General features: G+C 38.6%; 1 protein-coding gene across 2 annotated transcripts in view; it reads left to right on the top strand.

Moving 5' to 3' along the window:
• LOC137295558 (origin recognition complex subunit 5-like) overlaps window positions 1-14,799 on the top strand; it is a 43,166-nt gene extending 28,367 nt beyond the window's left edge. The window contains exons 1-14 of one of the 2 annotated variants that reach the window (XM_067826953.1): window positions 35-89; window positions 2,794-2,933; window positions 3,555-3,647; window positions 4,218-4,397; window positions 5,856-5,930; window positions 7,646-7,757; window positions 8,090-8,220; window positions 9,905-10,044; window positions 10,968-11,020; window positions 11,526-11,638; window positions 11,793-11,849; window positions 13,092-13,202; window positions 13,617-13,729; window positions 14,448-14,798. In XM_067826953.1, coding sequence (XP_067683054.1) covers window positions 2,814-2,933; window positions 3,555-3,647; window positions 4,218-4,397; window positions 5,856-5,930; window positions 7,646-7,757; window positions 8,090-8,220; window positions 9,905-10,044; window positions 10,968-11,020; window positions 11,526-11,638; window positions 11,793-11,849; window positions 13,092-13,202; window positions 13,617-13,729; window positions 14,448-14,493 — 1,344 coding nt within the window. In that variant the 5' untranslated portion in view covers window positions 35-89; window positions 2,794-2,813 and the 3' untranslated portion in view covers window positions 14,494-14,798. Of the gene's footprint in view, window positions 1-34; window positions 90-2,793; window positions 2,934-3,554; window positions 3,648-4,217; window positions 4,398-5,855; window positions 5,931-7,645; window positions 7,758-8,089; window positions 8,221-9,904; window positions 10,045-10,967; window positions 11,021-11,525; window positions 11,639-11,792; window positions 11,850-13,091; window positions 13,203-13,616; window positions 13,730-14,447 lie in introns of those variants that run through there. The other variant, XM_067826952.1, reaches the window with a different exon arrangement.
• The last annotated feature ends 5,362 nt before the right edge of the window (window positions 14,800-20,161 follow it).

The raw sequence follows: 20,161 nt of genomic DNA, 5'->3' as shown, positions 1-20,161 counted from the left end.
CCTCATTGAAAAAGTGGCGGGAACGTCTCCTTGCACATGTGTCTGTGATTTTAGCTAGATACACAAGGCATCATTGTAACAAGGAGAAGGTACATCTTTAGGAGCATGTGCTTCCTTCGGTTACAAGGCCTATTTTTTCATTTTAGCTTTGAACAGAGAACAGGTTATTTGCAGTTTCATGTTAGTTTTTCTCTCATTAGGTGAAACTGAATACGTTACCTGGATTATTCCCTTTGGTCAATTCATTATGTTGCCATGGTAATTTAGTTATTTTGAAAACATGGCACAGTTACAAAATAAGTTTCAGCTCCCCTTAAGAGAATGTTTAGATAATTTTAGTAAATACATTCATTAAAATATTAGCTTTATTTATTTTATTTTTTTATTAAAAAAATAGCTGATTGGAATTGACAAATATTGTCTTTTCTTCTTATTAGAATAAACCTAGTTAAACATTTTGCAAAAATCAAATGCAAGAGAGATAATTGCAGATGTAATTTCAAAAATAAAATATTCCCATTGGAATTTTATGAAGAGTTTTCTTTTCAATATTTCAGGATTGATATTTTTAGTAAACTTAGCCTCAGATAAGCTTAGACAGCCTATGCTGACCAGGAAAATCAGTTACCATGGTTACATGTCATTTTGTCCTTGCCTCATGAAGTATTTTTCAGATAAATGCTGGTGTATCCATTAGTAAATATGTTAACTGTATAATTCTATGTCAGCAGTATTATCTGTGAAAACAATAATATATGACAGGTTTTGGTGGTAAAAGGACACATCCAGTCTAGGGAAATAATGACACAAACTTGCTTTCCCAGTCTTTGTATAAACAGTAGTTTTAGTATAATCCTGTTAAATCCATGGGTATTGTTACATTGTTACCTATTGTTAAACAAACATAATGCTGCTAATTGGGTATGTTATATGGGTGTTATGCAATGCTGGATAACGCTTGATTTAGATATCATGTTTTAGACATACTTAACTTTTACCAAGACTCTCATAGTTCAGCTTACAACACAGATGTATTTATTATAGGAATATGAATGACCAGCAGCCTGTGTTAAACAAGATGGAAAGGGTGGTCAGACCTGGTGTTTTAATTGATTGCTTGATCTTGTATCGCAGGTGCATGGATCAGTTTGCTCAAGGTCAGTGAGAGTGGATTATCGTCTTTACAGACTGCTGGCATAATGGAATATAACAAACCAAATCATTGTGAAAATGAGCATGCTTATAATCAGGTGTTATAACTTACACAGACGAACAATAAATGGACTGAGTATCTTTTTACGCCCATTTTTAGCAATATTCCATCAATATCTTGGCACGGACACCAGAAATGGGCCTTCACACAATGATAGGTAGAACTGTTAAATTTAATTTAAGACTAAGTTGTTTGATTAATTGTTCAGAACAATGAAATTATTAAGTAATGGTCATGCCTGTTTGTACCACAGATGACAAGTTTATTTGCATTTGAGGCCTCATGACCCATAGTGCTAAGGTAAAAAAATCATCACATATTGTGCAAGATAAGATATATATATATATAGATATATATATACACACACTTAAAGTTTTCAACATCTCTAATAATAAGGATATAACAGAAGGACTTGGAATTTGTCTTACAGTTGGTCACGATCTCATAAACAAAGTAGTAACTAAACACTCTATTTTTATGATGCACAACAAAATGTATAGTACACTCTTAAGAGATCCTTTTAGTATAACAGCTCTAATACATACTTCCCTTTTCAAATCATACAGTGCACAGTATATATTGATATACAATGCACGACTACTTAACATGGTAATCTTGTTTTGAGGAACGGTGATATCCTCTTTATAAGAACTGAATTTACTGTTAACATGAATGAGACAAGTTTATCATGTGATGGATTGTTAAGATATTATGGTGGTATAAACAGTTCTCTATATGTCTTATAATGAGGACATGACAGAAGGAATTTATCTTCAACAGATCCTAAATTACACATTGAGGATAGCAGTTGAATACACTCTTTCTAACATTGAAAACGTTTAATTTGTGCTATGCAGTACGAAATTTACAGTTTGTAGCCCTTGAAATTAATGCATCTGAAGTAGACCATTGCTAGAGTTGTATGTAGTGAGAAGTATAAGTGAATCGGTCAAAGTGTTATGTTGCATTGGTTTGATTTCAGTCACAAAGCAGTGCAAACTTCAAGCATGTGATGTAAACATGCATCAAAGCTTTATTATGTATGCATTCGAAGTGTCACATATTAATATTCTTCCAACTTCTAGACACGAAAATAATATGACATCCAATACCCTGATATGACTGGAGAACTGGTAAAACCATCATAACGATTCATAATAAGGCAACTCAGTCATTCTTGATTGTTCATGACGCAAGAGTTTCTGTTGCTGTGGTTATGCGTAAAACCAGTGAAAGATCTTACAAGTTTAGTTCTTGATCATTGAGTCTGTGCTACTATGGTCACACATAAAACCAGTCTCATTGAAGGATGTCACCACAAGATTAGTTCTTTAAATTGTATTCAAGCTTATGTTACAATGGTTATGCATGTTACTACTCTCAGTGAAGGATCTCACCACAACTTAGCTACTTTGTCATAGTTCTTCTGTTTCATAGATAAGTCGACCTTCTACAGACTGTTTTTTTTGGTCCTCCAAATGTGGCTTATCTACTGTAATATACAGTAAACAATAAGATTTGAAACTTTTTTTCCATTTAAATAGAACATTTATCATTTAATATATTTGTCTTTTTCCCAGATTAAAGGTCTGCCTTTAAAATGCCAGTTGAGTTTGAGGGATACAGCTGGGGTCACGACCCTGCTGACCTTGAAAATCTCAAGAAGCGAACTCCATGCAGATCATCACAGATTGAAATTCTTCTACAGCTCTTTGGTGAAGTAAGCAAATTGTTCAAACAGTTTTGAAATTTGAAGCATATTATGGTTACCAGGTTGAAAGGACAAGTAAATTATACACTGTTTTCCTTTTGACTCTTGAGAGTTTACGCCGTGGTTGGACATTTTTTTCCTTGTCAAACTTTGCAAGAATATTAGAGTGATTATGGCTAGACTATCACAATCATGTAACAAAATCAATATCTGGTTATATTTGCAAATTTACAATACAATTTACGTCTATTTTTCTAATTTTTTCATGTTTTTTATCAAGTTGCTCAAGTACTTCAATGCATTTCATAGAAGGGACAAAACTTGTACTCTTCAAGCCACAAAATGCCAGCTTACTTCCACAAGACTTTAGTTGTCAGCTACCTTTATGGCCTTAGGAAGATGGGTTAGGAAAAGTCCCTAACTTGACTGCTTGCAGTAAGAGGCAGCTAAGGTGGATTGGTTGGTCAGGTTTGTGGATTTACGTGACAGAACAAAGCTCATGGGATCGGTCACTGGTTTTTCTTTCTGAAGGCTCTTGTGATGTGGCAGGGTGTTGATGTGGGCTGTGTAGGACAAAGACCATACAGCAAATGAAGGCTGAAAAAAGACATGTATGTTTACAATTTGCAGGCTGCTCACTACACTCCCCCAGCTCTGTTTGTGTATGGACATACAGCCACTGGCAAGTCTTGCATCGTCAACGGCATCCTCAGGTCACTGAAGGTGAGGGCGAACCATTGTCTTGGTTGTAGTTGCTGTATTTGATAGAAAGCACGAAAGTAATGAAATTTGTGTTTTAACCATACTAATGATAAAACATTCAGAATTATTTGCTCCTTCGATTAAATACTCTAGCAGAAGGACTATTAGTCACCTGTTATTTTTCAAAACTGAAGATAATTGTGATGATGTTAAGAGTACCAAAAGCACTTGCTTAGCTTAGCAGAATTCCAGAGTTCAAGGCACAATTTTCAATTCAGAATCACAGGTTTTTGTTTTAGTCAATTCTCAGAACAATTTTAAGAATAATTCTATACGTATATTTATGTTTTACCTGTTTGGTGATGGTGTGAACATTTGTGTTTGAAGAGTTACCTCCCTTGGTGTTTTTACCCCACAACATGTTATCATGTATCCATACAGCACAATTTTCCATTGTTTTAAGTTATTATGTTTTCTTGTAACTATGAACAAAATGTGTTTTGCTTTAATGGACGGGATCTAATTTTGTTGAATGGCTGCCATGGTTAGGTTTTAGTTATACTAACATTTGACATATTTGTCTGTCCCCAGCTTCCCCATGTGCCTGTGAACTGTGTGGAGTGCTACAGTTCGCGCTTCCTGTATGAGCACATCCTCAACAATCTCCCCTCCTCTGACACCAACACACGCTGTGACAACATGAATGACTTTGTTCGTCTCCTTCAGCAGGGAATACAACAATGTCAGCTCCAAGATCAGACAGTCTATGTTGTGAGTTGAGTGCATGTGGTGAACATCGCTTTTTCTGATCATCGGGTGTCCTTTCTTGTGAGCCAAGTTCAGATACCTGGGCAGAGGTGTTCACAGATCCAACGTTTCTCTAGATTTCTAGTTGTTAAAAAATCTGAAAGCAGTCAGTGCCAGAACATTCAGATTGTCATTGCAGACATTAGGTAGGGTTAGACTTGAATCCATGTTATTGTCACAGAGTTGCTTTCCCCTGCTGTGCTAGAGTTGAGACATGAGACTATCAATTTGCACCATATTTGCATGATGTTTTCCATCTGGCCCTGCAAGCATAAGGCTGTGGTAACAACCAGATATTTTTCGTCTCTCTAAATTGGTTTATGTTGATTTTTTCTAACTGAATTAGACAGATTTTGCCTTTTGTATCATGATATTGCAACACTAGCTTAAGTCGATATCTGACCTGCCTGCTAAGATCCAGCTTAAAATTAGACTTCAGCAGCCCTTGCTAGTCGTAAGGGACAACTGACAGATTCGGGGGGTCAGACTCGATGACTTGTTGGACACGTGTCTCATATACAGTTGCCTTAATTGATGCTCATGCTGTTGATCATTGTATCATCCAGTCCAGACTTGATTATTTACAGACTGCCTCCCTATAGCTGGAATATAGTTGCATAAAACTAAACTCACTCATGACATCAGATCCTCATCTTGTGAGCCTTGAACATATAATTGTTTGTATATAAACAAAAACAGAAAAAAAACACCTGAAAGACTAGATTTGTGTAAGATATTGAGGAGTCCTCCATGCTATGCTCCTCAAAGAAGCGCTGTGGCAGGTGCAGCACAGAGTAAACAAGGGTGCGGCACGGTATTGTGGGCGAGCTGGCTGAAGTGACAGGCTAGTGATCCAGCAAGTGTTGGGATTGAGTCCACCTGTGACCAGGTGTAAAAACCTTGGAGTCAACTTTGGGTGCAGTCTCTTTCCATGTTGTCACAACCCTTAGTGTGCAGTACACAACCCTGTCCACTTCAAAGAACCCACAAATCCACTGGTATATGACCAGATGGTGGCCACATGAATAGGTGCATACACCTAGTTGTGGGTACAGCAACATGCAGTAAACTTGGTACATGGGTACCTCGCTAGGATGAGAGCGTCACAATAAGCTTGGTGCGCCTGGTGGCAGCAAGAGTTGTATGTACTCCAGAGAGCTGAGACTGATAACACAATGTGATGCTGAGACGGCCATCCAATGATTGAGGGAACCATATACCAGTGCCTTGAGCAAGCAGTAGATGCATGGATATGTGCGCTACATAAATATCCTGCATTAATAATAATAATAAACCTTCGCATTCAAAATTTCATCTATTATTGTAAAATGCATAATAGTAAAATTTGTCAAATAAACTACCATGTGTTCGTTGCATGAATATGATGGTGAATCGTGACCCCTAGAGTGTTGCGTTTTGCAGGTGTTAGACAAGGCAGAGAGACTGCGGGACATGGAAGCAAATATCCTACCAGCTTTTCTCAGACTTCAGGAATTGGTAAGTTTATAGGTCAATGTAAGTTGTTCACTGGTCCCTTGGGGCCCATGGGTTAATGTACACTCTGTGTTTGCCTATGTTCCCCTTGCACAAATGTTGAGGGCCCCGTGAAGGTTCGGGGTAGAAAAGGCCTTCAGCAACCCATACTTGCCATGAAAGGCGACTATGCTTGTCGTAAGAGGCGACTAAAGGGATTGTGTGGTCAGCCTCACTGATTTGGTTGGCACATGTCATCGGTTCCCAGTTCTGCATATCACTGGATTGTCTGGTCCAAACCCGATTATTTACAGACCGACGCTATATAGCTGGAATATTGCTGAGTGCGGCGTAAAACTAAACTCACTCACTCACTCTCTCACTCACTCACTCAAACATTGAGGGTACATCAACCCATGGGCCCCAAGATACCAGTGCACTATGTATTTGTCTTACCGAACACCTCGGTGTTAATTATTAACTGTTTGAAGCATGGGTCTCGTCTGAGTTCCAGAGCTCAGTCTAAGTAAACTTAGTCTCAGTATTATTCGTCACACTCCTGCACAGAGTCTAACAAACCGTAGTAAAAGGTCGTGTCAGGTAACCTTTGAGCAACCCATGACCGTCCTATCAAATGCCAGACAGCCAAAAGAATTTTACCAATCAGACAACAGCTACTGTTTAGGGTTCCCCAATCACTTACAGTGATCTCTCAACAAACCAAAATCCGCATAAAACACAGATATTTGACCTGCACTATATATACAGGGTTTCTGTTGATATGGTACCATTATCTGTTATGTCCGCTAGCTGACATCCTTGAATATTGACGAAAGGCTGTTTTCACCAACTGTTTACTTACTGTTGTGGCTTGCTCTTTGTGCATCACTCATCAGTGTAAAATAGAATTCAGAATCATTTATGTACAAACCTTTTCGCTGCAAAAGTTCAAACGGTGTGTGCAAATGTCAACTTTCGCGATTTGGTAAGCTGTGTTCTGATTGGTCCTCCTCAAAGGTTCCCTGACGCAATCTACCAGGGTTTGTTTGACTCACTAGATGTATAGGAGTGTTGCAAATAATATTGAGACTAAGTTTACCATACCCATGTTTGTGATTTTCATGAAAAGGGTAAATGGCAAAGGCCTGTATCACTTTCCTCTTATTAGTTAAAGGGGCAAGTGGGTTTGCCTAGCATTTGCTTGTCACGCCTGTTCATTTCCCTACATGGGTACAATGTGTGAAGCCCATTTCTAGTGTCTCTGTCCCTCACTGTGATATTGATGGAATATTGATAAAAAGCAGCATAAACCTCTGCTTGCTTGCTCACTCACTCTTTCACTCACTTTCTCACTCACTCACTCACTCACTCACTCACTCACACTGTTTTTAGATGGTAGGCTCTGATATGACTGGAAACTGTTAAAAAGAGATTGAATTTATATATCACACTCTCTCGCTCTGACCTAATTTGAACCAGTCAAGTGTATATTGGTGTCTTATATTGGTAGGCTACACATTGAACAGGCAAATCAAGTACTGGGTGATATCAACACCTGTTTCATTTGTAAAAATAACATATGAATCTGATAAGATGGGTCCTGTAATTGATGAGACTCGAAAAAGTATGTTGGCAAAGGTATTTGTCTTGATGGACTTGAAGTATTATATACTGCTTAACGAGATTGTTATAAACTGTTTAAAGGGATATTGATGTGTGATATCTGTGTTGTGTTTCAGACTGGCATGAACGTGTGCACCATCATGCTGAGTGAGATTGTGTGGGAGAAGTTCAGATTCGGGACAGGGTTCTCGGAACCTTATCTTCTTCATTTTCCAGACTATAGTAAAAGTAAGTACACCCATTGTATTTTATCACCTGTTCCCTTACCTACATCAGGTAATGACCTGCTTGTCTCTATTGTCTTACCTGCATACTTTACAGTGGTACTATCTATTAGTATTCTGATTGCTGTATTATTTTACCTGAACAAATGGCTGAGGCATTGTCTCATCTGTATACCTGACTGCTGTTTTATATCACCTGTAAATGTGATTGTTATGATTGTTGATCCAGATCATATATACATATATATATATACCTGTTTTTTCTTTTGTCTCACCTGTAAAGCTGATTGCTGTATTGTCTCACCTGTATACCTGACTGTTGTATTGTGTCATCAGATGAGCTCCTAGAGATCATGAGTCTTGACGCCCCCACTGACTACCCTGCAGCATTGTATGGCAACTACATCAACCTCATCATGTCTGTATTCCACCTCGTCTGTCGAGATCTCAAGGAGCTACAGCACCTGGTGAGTCTGGATTATCTCCCTTTGAATGTTGCTACCTTCAATAATTTGTTATTGGTAAATACCCAAGCTAGAGAAAACCTTTTAATGTTTTTTGTTTTAAGAGAATAATTAATCTGAGTCAATCCTGTTAAGCTTAGGTGTTTGGAAGGTTGTGTGAGATACACTAAGTCCCAAGTGGCCATTTCCTTTAAAAGGGACTTTCTCCGGTGTAGAGGAAAGTAATATTCCGGCTATATGGCAGTGTAGAGGAAAGATGGCTGACTGCTGGTCAGTGTCGTGGCAAAATTTCTTATAAGATATAAGAGGTTGTGTTCAGCTTGGAGTGAGTATCCTGAATGAGGTATCTCAGTGGGCTAGGTCAAGAAAACAGCACTAGTCTGGTGACAGTCATGTATGATATGATAGGACGTTTATATAGCACTCATATCCAGGTAACAAGTACATGCTCAAGGTGTTTGAGTGTTCCCTTGATCCATGGGTGTCTGGGGTTTTTTTTACATGCCGGGGGATATAGTCGATGCCTCGTCTGTCCATCCATCCCCCGTCCGTCCGTCTGTCCATCCGTCCGTAATCATTTTGTTTCCAGAGCATAACTCAGAAACCATTCAATATTTTTAGACCAAACTTGATAGATATAGTAATCTCTGCCTATGGTTGTGCCTTTTGCTACTTACAGATTTTTGGCATTTATATTTTTTTTTTTTTTTTGGTGTTACTCTTATGGTGGGGTGGGCTTTGTTTCTGGAGCAGAACTCAAGAAACGTTCAATATTTTACTGCAAAACTTGGTAGATATATCAATCAGAACCTAAAGTGGTGCCTTTTGCTATGTACAGGTTTTTGTGCTTTATTATTTTATCGGTTTCCATGGAAATGTTTTGGACTTACTCTCAAAAGTGAGAGGTGTGTTCCGTTTGCGGAGCAGAACTCCAAAACTTCTTAATATCTGTCAGTAAAACTTGGTAGATATGTGTGGCAGACCCCAAAGTGGTGCCTTTTGCTATTTACAGGTTTTTATGATGTATTATTTTCTCAGTTCCATGAACACATTGCTGACTTCGTTTCCGAAGCACAACTCAAAAACCATTTCATATCTTTCAAAAGATCATGGCAGATATACAAGACAGATCTTGAAATGGTGACTTTTTCTGATTACAGATATATGGCATTTATATTTTTCATGAATTCCATGGAAACAATTCTGACTTGGTCTGAAAACACAATAAGTAACTGTCGGATGATTTGTCCTTTCAAATATGTAGGGGCCGGGGGGAATATGTCATCTTCTGATGACTCTTGTTTTGTTCGGGCATTCTTATGACCAACTCAACTCCCTGGGGAATATTTATGCAGTGCCTTTGGAATTGAAGAAGTATATACTGTTGTGTCACCTATGAAGAATAAGAGAACCTGTCAGCTATGGACATTTTTGTTTAATCTGTAACTCTACAGTGACAGCGTCAATGAAAGATAGTAACCAGTGGTTGTCTGCCGTCGACCCAGATGTCCATCACAAAGCCTGATTATGTCCTTGAAAAAATACTAATTGAATCTTAGAAAGCAGTGGATACATATGGTTATAGAAGGTTTAAAACTAATACCTACTATGGATTGTTACAGAGTAGCTAAATGCGTTTCTAAACATTTGGTATTATAAACCACGTATTCTTGTTTCATTACTAAAGGCATCGCTCAACTTCAGTAAGTATATTGAACCGATTGAGAAGGAAGAGGCTACTGTCAATGACTTCCGTAAGCTGTGGAAGAACATTGAACCCCATCTGAAGAAGGCACTGCAGACGATATACCTGAGAGAAATATCAAGGTAATGAAACAGTGTAACATATATACTCTTCAAAAATAGAAACTTGACATGCTGTATTGGAGCCTACTTACTGCGTGCATATAACTGATTCAAACTTGACATCATTGCTAAATTACGGTAAAAGTGTCACTTTACACATTTCCAAAACCTGATTATCCAGAAGGTGTTAGGTTAGACCACAGAGGGCTATCAAAGCTACTTGGTCAGAGTAAAATGTCAGTATCTGGTGTGATCACCATGAGCATCGATAACAGCTTGGCTGAAGAAGAAAGTAGATGCCGAAAGCTGTCTTGGGGAATGTTTTGACCCTTGTAGTGTCTGAAGTGGTGCAAGTGTTGATCAACAGTATCCCATAGATGTTAAATAGAGAACAAATCAGGTGTCCAAGTCTAAGTTTACACCTGAACATTGTTTTGCTGGAGGAAGTCCTGTCACACACGTGCAATGTGACGTCAAGCATCGTCATGCTAAAAAGATCAACTGTTTGAAACCAGGAGTAGTGATCTTAAGCGAAGCTAGGTCTGTCATTGACACTCCCAGTATTGTTGTATCATGTCCATAGGTTTGAGATGGTCTCTCTAGTGCCTTGCCACTTCATGTTGTTATGCCCATCCTTGTAAACAACCAATAGCATTCTGTCTTTTAGCTTCTGTCAGTCTTCCCTTTCTCTTGTTGTCCTCAGTGGCTTAAAGCAATGCATGTGGAGTACCATTGATGTGGCTATTTAAAGCCTACTGATGACTTACTATACTATCATTTCTATTATACTAGACATTTGTATAGCACCAATATCCAGTTGGCCAGTTCAACTGTTCAAGGGCAGTCTCAACTCCCTGGGAATCATACAACCAATCATTCCTGAATAATGTTGAAAGGGTTCACACACTTATTCAATGTGACCTTGTTATTGTTTCTTGTTTCAGCTCTCAGTGGGAAAAACTGCAACAAGAACAGGACTCTGCCTCCTTAAACCCCAGTAAGTTCTTTCATTTGCCCTTATTCCATGTTTAGCAGCACCATCATCCCGAGGGAAGAGGGCTTATTTTTCAATAATGCCCAGGGGTCATGTTATATCCAACGACCGAAGATATACTTTAGCTCCTTCTGGCTATTCTAACCATGGATCCACTGCTAGTCAGTTGTTTTGCAATCATATTGAGTGATGGCAAGACAAAGTTGTATCAATCTTTAAAACAAGTAATTATTCAAAGTAATTCAAGAGTGTATCAGATTTGAGAAAATTTGATGTTACAAGAAAAGTGTCCCCCCCTCCACAAGAACAACAGAGTGATGTCACTGTCGGTTTATAAAGAATAATAGGTAGGTCGGTTAACAGAGATTTGAGCATTCTTATCCTGTGAAGTTAAATGGAATTCTGTTATTACCATGAGAAAAGAGCTCAGAATTATGGGTGATTTTTTACACATTTGCTGATAAGAGTGGAGTGTTATGATTTAGTGACAATATTTCCTTGATTCCAGTTCCAGCATCACGATCTCATGTAGAACTTCCTTACTACTCCAAGTACCTGCTGATAGCTGCATACCTCGCCTCATACAACCCAGTCAAGTCAGACCGCAGGTTCTTTGTCAAGGTATTGTTTGCTCTGTCATTCAGGCTTTCCATGCTCTACATCCTTGTTTTAATACGGAGGATTGATATACACGAGACAAAAAAATAAACCTTTCAGAAATTTTGTAGAACATTGAGGGTGGTAACTCTTGTACACTGCTACCTTGTGTTTCCAGCATACAACAAAGACTCGGACAAAACCACAGACTGCCAAGGCCAAGAAGCATGAGAGAGTAAGTACCATGCACCCTGCTGATGATGCCTCAGGCTATAATGTAATACCTCATGATGTAATGTAATTATGCCAAAACTTTGACTGGGTGAATTAGCTTCAGAGTGATAATTAACTGGTCAGTTTTACTCACCAGTTAATGTTTATCAAAGTTAAAGTCCAATCGGTTTCTCACTGACAGTTTTTCATTGCTGATTGACATTACTCAATATGATTGATGAAACTTGAAGTAATGACCTTATTTTCACTAATCACAATTTTGGCTTGCCTGGTTACAGTGGTGTGAATGTTCCCAGAGAAACGCTGGCCTGATAACCAGGGTGACTTCTTTCCTTAATCATCACTGAGATGTTGTGGAAAGACCATGGTTATCATGTGAACGAATATCGGGAGAAAATATCTTCTTATATAACCATGACTACTCCTGTGCTTCAACTCATCAGTCCCGAAGCATGCCTGTCTAACCCAAGGGCAGCATAGCTACTGACTCTGCATGCTTGCTGATCACAGAATCAGAAACTAACCAATCAGCTTGGGATTATGATCTGTTGCTATGAATGGTGCATGGTGTAAACACCTTGCCTCTAGTGGGGAACTTAGAGATCCATTCATGGTGGGCAAGGTATCTGTATTGGACTCTTTGTAGTTGGTGTGGTTTTTGTAATTTAACACAAAAAAATTAAAGAATGTCAATCTATTATCCGTACTTAATATTGCCAGTTCATGATGTCCTTTCATCACATGCGCGTCTGAGGGGTGGCTTAGTTCTATTTACTTCACATGCTGATGATCCGGGTCACTCGTAAGAAGGCAAGACCTATCACTGAGTTGATATACACTGGGAGCAGAATAGTCTATAATTAGATTGCTTGTCCTATCCTTTGGCTCTAACCAGTGTTTCAGTTGCTTAGATCAATGCTCATTCTGTTGGATCAGTAGTTTGATCCATCAGTTGTGTCATATCAATGTTAAAAGATGGAACATGATGTTACCCTACTAGGCCGTTATGCGATTAAAACATTGGCCTGTTGCCTCAGTATGCTTTGAGTCATTATACTGTGTCTCGATGGGGTATAGATATCAAATTGTGCCTAGGTACCTCAAGGTACCTACTACTCTAAAACCAGCGCAAGTCAGAAATAGTAAAGGCAGCAGACCTATGAGTTCATGTTGCTATATATGAATCCTGTAGTCTTGACTGCAATGTTTAAGCCGATTTCACTTGACGTGTATTGTATTACAGGCAAGTAACCACTTACTGGGCCCCAAACCTTTCCCCCTCGACCGACTCCTGGCTATATTCTACTCCATAGTGGAAGGCAAGGTGGCCCCGACTGCCATTATATACTCCCAAGTAAGTACAACTGTCTAGTGGTGGATCCATGATTAGAATAGCCAGAAGGAGCCTGTGCTGGTCATGAGCAGCAACACTGGCTCAGTGACTTTGTTCTTTATGAGTCATTGTACCCTGACAGGTAGTACTTGGCACGGTGTTACCAATTTTCAGACACAGCTGTAATATTGCTGAGTCTCCAAAATAATGAAAGAGATGACAAAATGGTCACTTTTACCTCTTCGATTTTGTGTCAGCGGAACCTATGTTTCAATATATCAGTACCTGGTTTGTCTGGTGATTGGTGATTATTTCAAGACCACTGACATACTTAACCTTAGCAGTCACTCTACAGTGGTTTTCAGTGTTTCAGTGTTTCAGTAGGGAGTTTTTTAGTATAACACCTGAAGGATTATTCCATTTTGTTTTGGTCAGATTACCTCCCTTGTCAGCCTTCACCTCCTTGGGCCAGCAGCAGGTGAGGACCAGATTGATATGCCTCGATACAAGTGTCTGGTCTCTCTGGATTTCATCAAGTCAGTTGCCAGGTAACATTAATTACCTTGTTACAGAAGTCAAATGGAATTTTTGTGTTCTCTGATTTAGTGGAACAGTGGGGTAGCCCAGTGGTTAAAGTGATGACTTGTCTTTCCAAAGACCTGGTTTCGATTCCCACATGGGTACCATAGGTGAAGTCTGTTGTTCCCTGCTGTCATATTGCTGGAATGTTGCTAAAAGCGAATTTAAACCATACTTATTCACTCACTCACTCTTTGACTTTGCTTTCACCTTATTGTTTAAAACTAAAGCAGTATTTCTTCATTTTTGGCGGTATAAACCAGTGTCCACACTGTATAAATCCTTGAAGCATACACTCCTTGAAGTCATTTCCTATCAGTAAATATATATGCATTAGTAACTTCACAAACTTCTCATGTAAACCTATACACGTGGAATCTGTAGACAGTGCTAAATGTCAATCAGGTCAATACGAGACTAGTTCTATTATCAGCCAATCATTGCAGATGTGGCCTGATTACATTTAATTTTTTAAAAAGATATGAGTAGCCAATCAGTTTTCATGGCAGCCAGTCAGTTTTGGCACAGGGGTGAGTAAAGCAAGGCAACACTTGGCATCGATATTGCTTACTTTGTGAAATCATTGATTTTGCGATCCATGTTAAAATTGACGGATATTTTCTATTGGTTTATGCCAAAACCCCTTTGTGTCCACTTCCTGAAGTGTTTTTTGTTCATATGTTGCAGGACAGTGAGCTTTGAGGTGACAAGATATCTGTATGACTTTGCCTGAAAACTGGTACATGCTGTGTTTCATGAAATATGGAAATTTTGATGGCAGAATCAGACTGAGAGAGAGAACTGAAAAGAACTTCCAGGCCTATTCCACGAATGTTTTTTGGCACCTACTGTCACATTCATTTAACTATGTACGCCGGGAGCATAAATGGATGAGCGAAGCTGAGGAAGTCTCATGCATAGGCTCTGCAGCATGGTGTGGACTACCAGGGGAAATAAACCTAGTCCTTCAGTTATTCTGTAGGATTATTTTGTGTATGCATTCTGTGAACTTTTCAGAATAAAACATGTTTGTACATATGTTTTGATTTAGTCATTTTATGAAATTTAAGGTTTGGGATTCTGTCAACAGACATTACCATATTTACTTGTAAAAATTTTACATTGTTTCTTGGGAATCTGGTTGCCCTCATATAAGCTGTTTGCAAATTTTGGAGTGTGATGTACAGTTGTAAGGTGGAGCAGTGGATTAAATTCATTCATATCTATCGACATCTCAATAAATGGTGCATTTAATCTTGTTAAAATTCAAAGACTTTCTGATGGATGATTTTTCACATATTATGGCTGTGTTTACACTCTTCATATTTAAGGATTTGAGATGTCAAATCTCTGTAGAAGTAATGTTTGAATGATGTTTATAGGTCACATGCAACCAATATATCAAACATAATTAATACAAAGTTATCACTTGTCCATGGTATATATAAAATGCATTGGTCATTGTGAAGAACACAAATAAACAAAATTAAGAGCGTATATTCACAAATCAAAAGTGCAATATTTTCTATTTTGGTTTACCTTCTATACTGCTATACTGAACCCAGTTAGAGCCGAGGGTTGTGCACTCAATGTTACAATGCCTTGCCATTGGCCAATTGTTCATTAGCTGGTTCGCTTAGCTGGGTCTTTGTTTATTGCTTATAAGCCCGATAGGTGTTAATTTCAAATTGCATGTGCTCAGTGACTGAAGTTGTGCAGCTGCGTATTGCCATATAGGTGTTAATAAACCAGACATTGAGTTTTCTCTATGAAAGAGTCTGCTTATCACAATCAACATGTTTTTCTATGAAACGAGTAGATTATTTACTTGTTTTTGTACACAGCTAAGATTAGACTACTGCACATGACCTCATACTCCGGGCAGGCATACTGTTTCAAGCTCCGCAAACCTACTCACTGTGCATGTGCTATGAGCGCAGTGCAACATAGCTGTTAAAGCCACTTTTTCCCCCAGGACTGGGAGAAAATTCGTGAAACTTTGTACTCCGCTGGCTTTTTTTTTATTCTTCACATTTTTCTTTTTCAACTTTATAGGTTGAATTGGCCATTTTGTTTCAGTAAGTACATACCAAACGGTATCAGAATCTGCAAAGTTGTGTTTTACATTGCATGTGACCTCTAACAGTTCACTTCTTTATGAATGTCAAAGAGATAGTTTGAGTTTTTAGTCTTAGTTTGTTTGTTTTTAACTTTTATTATCCCCCTGGCATGTAAAGCGGCGGGATATAGTTGATGCCTAATCTGTTTGCCGGTCCATCCTTCTGTAATCATTTTGTTTCCGGAGCAAAACTCAAAAACCGTTCAATATTTTTAGACCAAACTTGATAGAAATAGTAATCTCGGCCTATGGTTGTGCCTTTTGCTATTTACAGATTTTTGGCATTTTTTTTTTTTTTCCATGGACCAATTTGGTGTTAGTCTCATGGTGGGGTGGGCTTCATTTCCGGAGCAAAACTCAAAAACGTTCAATATTTTACTGCAAAACTTGGTAGATATATCAATCAGCACCTAAAGTGGTGCCTTTTCTCGGTTTGAATGGAAACGTTTCGGACTGAGTCTCAACAGTGAGAGGTGTGTTTCATTTCCGGAGCAAAACTGTTCAAAATTTTTCTGCAAAACTTGGCAGATACTTGAGGCATACCCCAAAGTGGTGCCTTTTGTTCTTTATAAAGTTTTTGCATTATTATTTTTCCTGGTTTCCATGGAAACAATTCGGACTCTAATGGACGGATGGGCTTCGTTTCTGGGGCACACCTCGAAAAGCATTTCATATCTTTCAACAGATCTTGGCAGATATAAGAGACAGATCTTGAAGTGGTGCCTTTTGCTGTTTACAGATATAGGGCATTTATATTTTGCATGAATTCCATGGAAACAATTCAAACTTAGTCCAAAAAGATATTAAATAACTGTCAAATGATTTGTCCTTTCAATCATGTGATGGCCGGGGGGATATGTCATCTAATGATGGCTTTCGTTTCAAGGTCTAAACATTGTGATGGGCATCTTCATGGGCATGAGTCAAAGATTGTTTTGGTGTCAACTTTACTGGTGTTAATTTTTATTCGACCAGATATAAATTATCATGTACAAGATAAGTCATAGACTATTTGACATCGTTTTTTTCAGAAATGTTATTTGAATTTGAATGTGACAGTCATTTTTGACCTTTCATGATCTTTCCACCAGAAACTCTACAAATAATTGTTTGTAGCTTCTTAAGGCCAGACCAATTTTATTCCTTGTTTTAGGGATTTTTGTCCTCAGAAAACTTAAAGACAGGAGGTCAAAGATCTGGACTAATGTGAAAATGTAAGTATTGAGGTCAACAGCTTATCTAAATGACTGGCAAGTGTTTTGTTGTTTACATGATATAGTTTCTTTAGTTATGTTGGCAGAATTTGTTCAAAATATTGTAACAATGCAAAAAGATCTTTCACGGGCATTAAGAAGTGATGCACTTAAGGAAGAGAGTTTTACAGATGTCAGTTAACTTCTTTTTTATGAGTGAGTGAGTGAGTTTAATTTTACGCCACACTCAGCAATATTCCAGCTATATGGCGGTGGTCTGTAAATAATTGAGTCTGAACCAGACAATCCAGTGATTAGCAGCACAAGCATCGATCTGCACAAATGGGAACCGATGGCGTGTCAATGAAGTGAGTGAGCCTGACCACCCGATCCCATTAGTCGCCTCTTACAACAAGCATAGTTGCCTTTTATCGCATGCATAGGTTGCTGAAGGCCTATTCTACCCAAGACCTTCACGTGTTCTTTGTTATGAGGAACACAATGTTTCAGAGTATATGCTTAGATGTGACCTGATGAAGTAGTAATCATAAACCCCAAAATGTTGTGTTCCTCATAATAAGCTGACATCCATAAAACTCTCTTCATTATGTTGTAACAGTTACCATCTTTGCTGACATCCATAAAACTCTCTTCATTATGTTGTAACAGTTACCATCTTTGCTGACATCCATAAAACTCTCTTCATTATGTTGTAACAGTTACCATCTTTGCTCCCAACAAAAACCATAAAATCATACGTCTCTTGTTTGAAGAGTTAAGAACAGAATAATTTAGGTAAGCACTTCACTCTCTCCACTGGCTCACCTCTAACATCTTCGCTGTAAGGACAGGAAGGAAATAAGAAGCATTCTTTGTGAAACTAGTCACAGAAACTTGGGACTCACACCTCAAGTATTTCTTAGATCTGCTAGTTGATGCATTCATCTTGTTGCATACTCTGTATTCATTAATCACCTGACTTCCATTGCTCTTCTGTATTCTATGATCACCTGACCACCAAAGGTCCTCTGTATTCAATGATCACCTATGACTACCAAGAGTCCTCAGTATTGCATAATCACCTGTCCTCTGTACTCTGTAAACACTTAACTACCAAAGGTCCTCTGTATTGCATACTCACCTAACCACCAAAGGTCCTCTGTATTCTATAAGCATCTGACCACCAAAGGTCCTCTGTGTTGCATAATCACCTGACTGCCAAAGGTCTTCTATACTGCACAATCACCTGGCTACCAAAGGTCCTCCGTATTGTACAATCGAATGGCAACCAAAGGTCCTCTGTCTTGCACAATCACCTGACCACCAAAGGTCCTCTATATTGCACAATCACCTGGCTACCAACGGTCCTCTCTATTGTATAATCATATAGGAACAAAAGGTCCCCTGTATTTCATGATCACCTGGCCAGCAAAGGTCCTCAATATTGCACAATCACATGGCAACCAGAGGTCTATATTCCATGATCATCTGACAACCAAAGGTCCTTGGTAGTCTTTACCAAAGGTCTTCCATTGCAAAGGACTTCCATTGCTCTTATGTATTTTGTGATCACGTGACCACCAAAGGTCCTATGTATTGAGTGATCACCTATGACTACCAAGGGTCCTCAGTATTGCATAATCACCTGACCACCAACGGTCCTCTGTATTTTATAAACACTTAACTACCAAAGGTCCTCTGTATTGCATACTCACCTAACCACCAAAGGTCCTCTGTATTCTATAATCATCTGACCACCAAAGGTCCTCTGTATTGCATACTGACCTGACCAACAAAGGTCATCTCTACTGCATACTCGTCTGACCACCAAAGGTCCTCTGAATTCTATAATATAATCACCTGGCTACCAAAGGTCCTCAGTATTGCATGGTCACCTGGCCAACAAGGGCCCTCTTATATTGCACAATCACCTGGCAACGAGAATTGTGTATTTCATGATCATCTGACAATCAAAGCTTCTCTGTATTGCATAATCACTGGACTCCCAAAGGTCCTCTGTATTCTATTATCACTTGACCACCAAAGGTCCTCTGTATTGCATAATCAACTGACTGCCAAAGGTCCTGTGCATTCTATAGTCACCTGAGAGGTCTGTATTTCATGATCGTCTGACGACCAAAGGTCCTCTGTATTGCATAATTACTGGACTGTCAAAGGTCCTCTGTATTCTATGATCACTAGACTGCCAAAGGTCCTCTGCATTCCATAATCACCTGACTATGAAAGGTCCTCTATATTCCATAATCACCAGGCAAACAAAGGTAATCTATATTCCATAATCACAAGATTTCATGACATGTTTTTCTTTTTTTTTTTTTTCTTTTTTTTGTTTTGTTTAAGCTCTAGTCAGGAGTTTGATGGTGTGTATATAAAAATATATCCAAATGGCATATTTTCAATATTCATAAGGTGGTGAGCTGAATCTACCACTTTGGATCAAGATACCATGAAGGATTGTGTAACCATTATCACATACACTTTTAACATAATCCATGCCAGCAGACCAATAGTTTTGGTCCACAGTACAGTGGTTACTGATACTAGATACTCATCCAGATTTACATATTGCCTAACTTAAAGTCGGTTAGAAGCTGAATGGAAATTGAAATACTTCCTTATTTTGTTTTTGTGAAAAGAACATTCTCCTCATTTTTTCTACTTTATGTTAACATTTTCTGTCAGTCCTAATTAAGTTTTTATGTAACGTATAAACATGAGAGGCCACTTATCACATTATTAAGCTGTGTTGAGATAAGTTGTTGATAAAATCTGATATTTATGCAAGTCTGGGTAGCAATTTGTCACCTTTCTAGTGATTCTGATCCCAAGTCTGACAGAACTAAGGCAGACATGTGGCTGATATTGGATCTGTTTGGATTGCTGTAAGCAGCCATTTCCTATGTGAAGAACCTTCGCCTGCTAATTGTGTGCTCGTACAGTTATGGCGCATCGCCTTTGCGAGTACTGACGTATGTCTCGAATCATGTGACTGGTCAAGTTAGTGTGTCATAGTCAGGTTACTTAGTAGTCTGTGTGAGATATCTGCTAATTGGACACATTCTTACATT

The sequence above is a fragment of the Haliotis asinina genome, chromosome 9 (assembly GCF_037392515.1).
Source record: "Haliotis asinina isolate JCU_RB_2024 chromosome 9, JCU_Hal_asi_v2, whole genome shotgun sequence".
Classification (NCBI taxonomy): Eukaryota; Metazoa; Mollusca; class Gastropoda; order Lepetellida; family Haliotidae; genus Haliotis; species Haliotis asinina.
The sequence above is the reverse complement of the archived record's forward strand: the minus strand, read 5'-3'. Positions and strand labels throughout refer to the sequence as shown.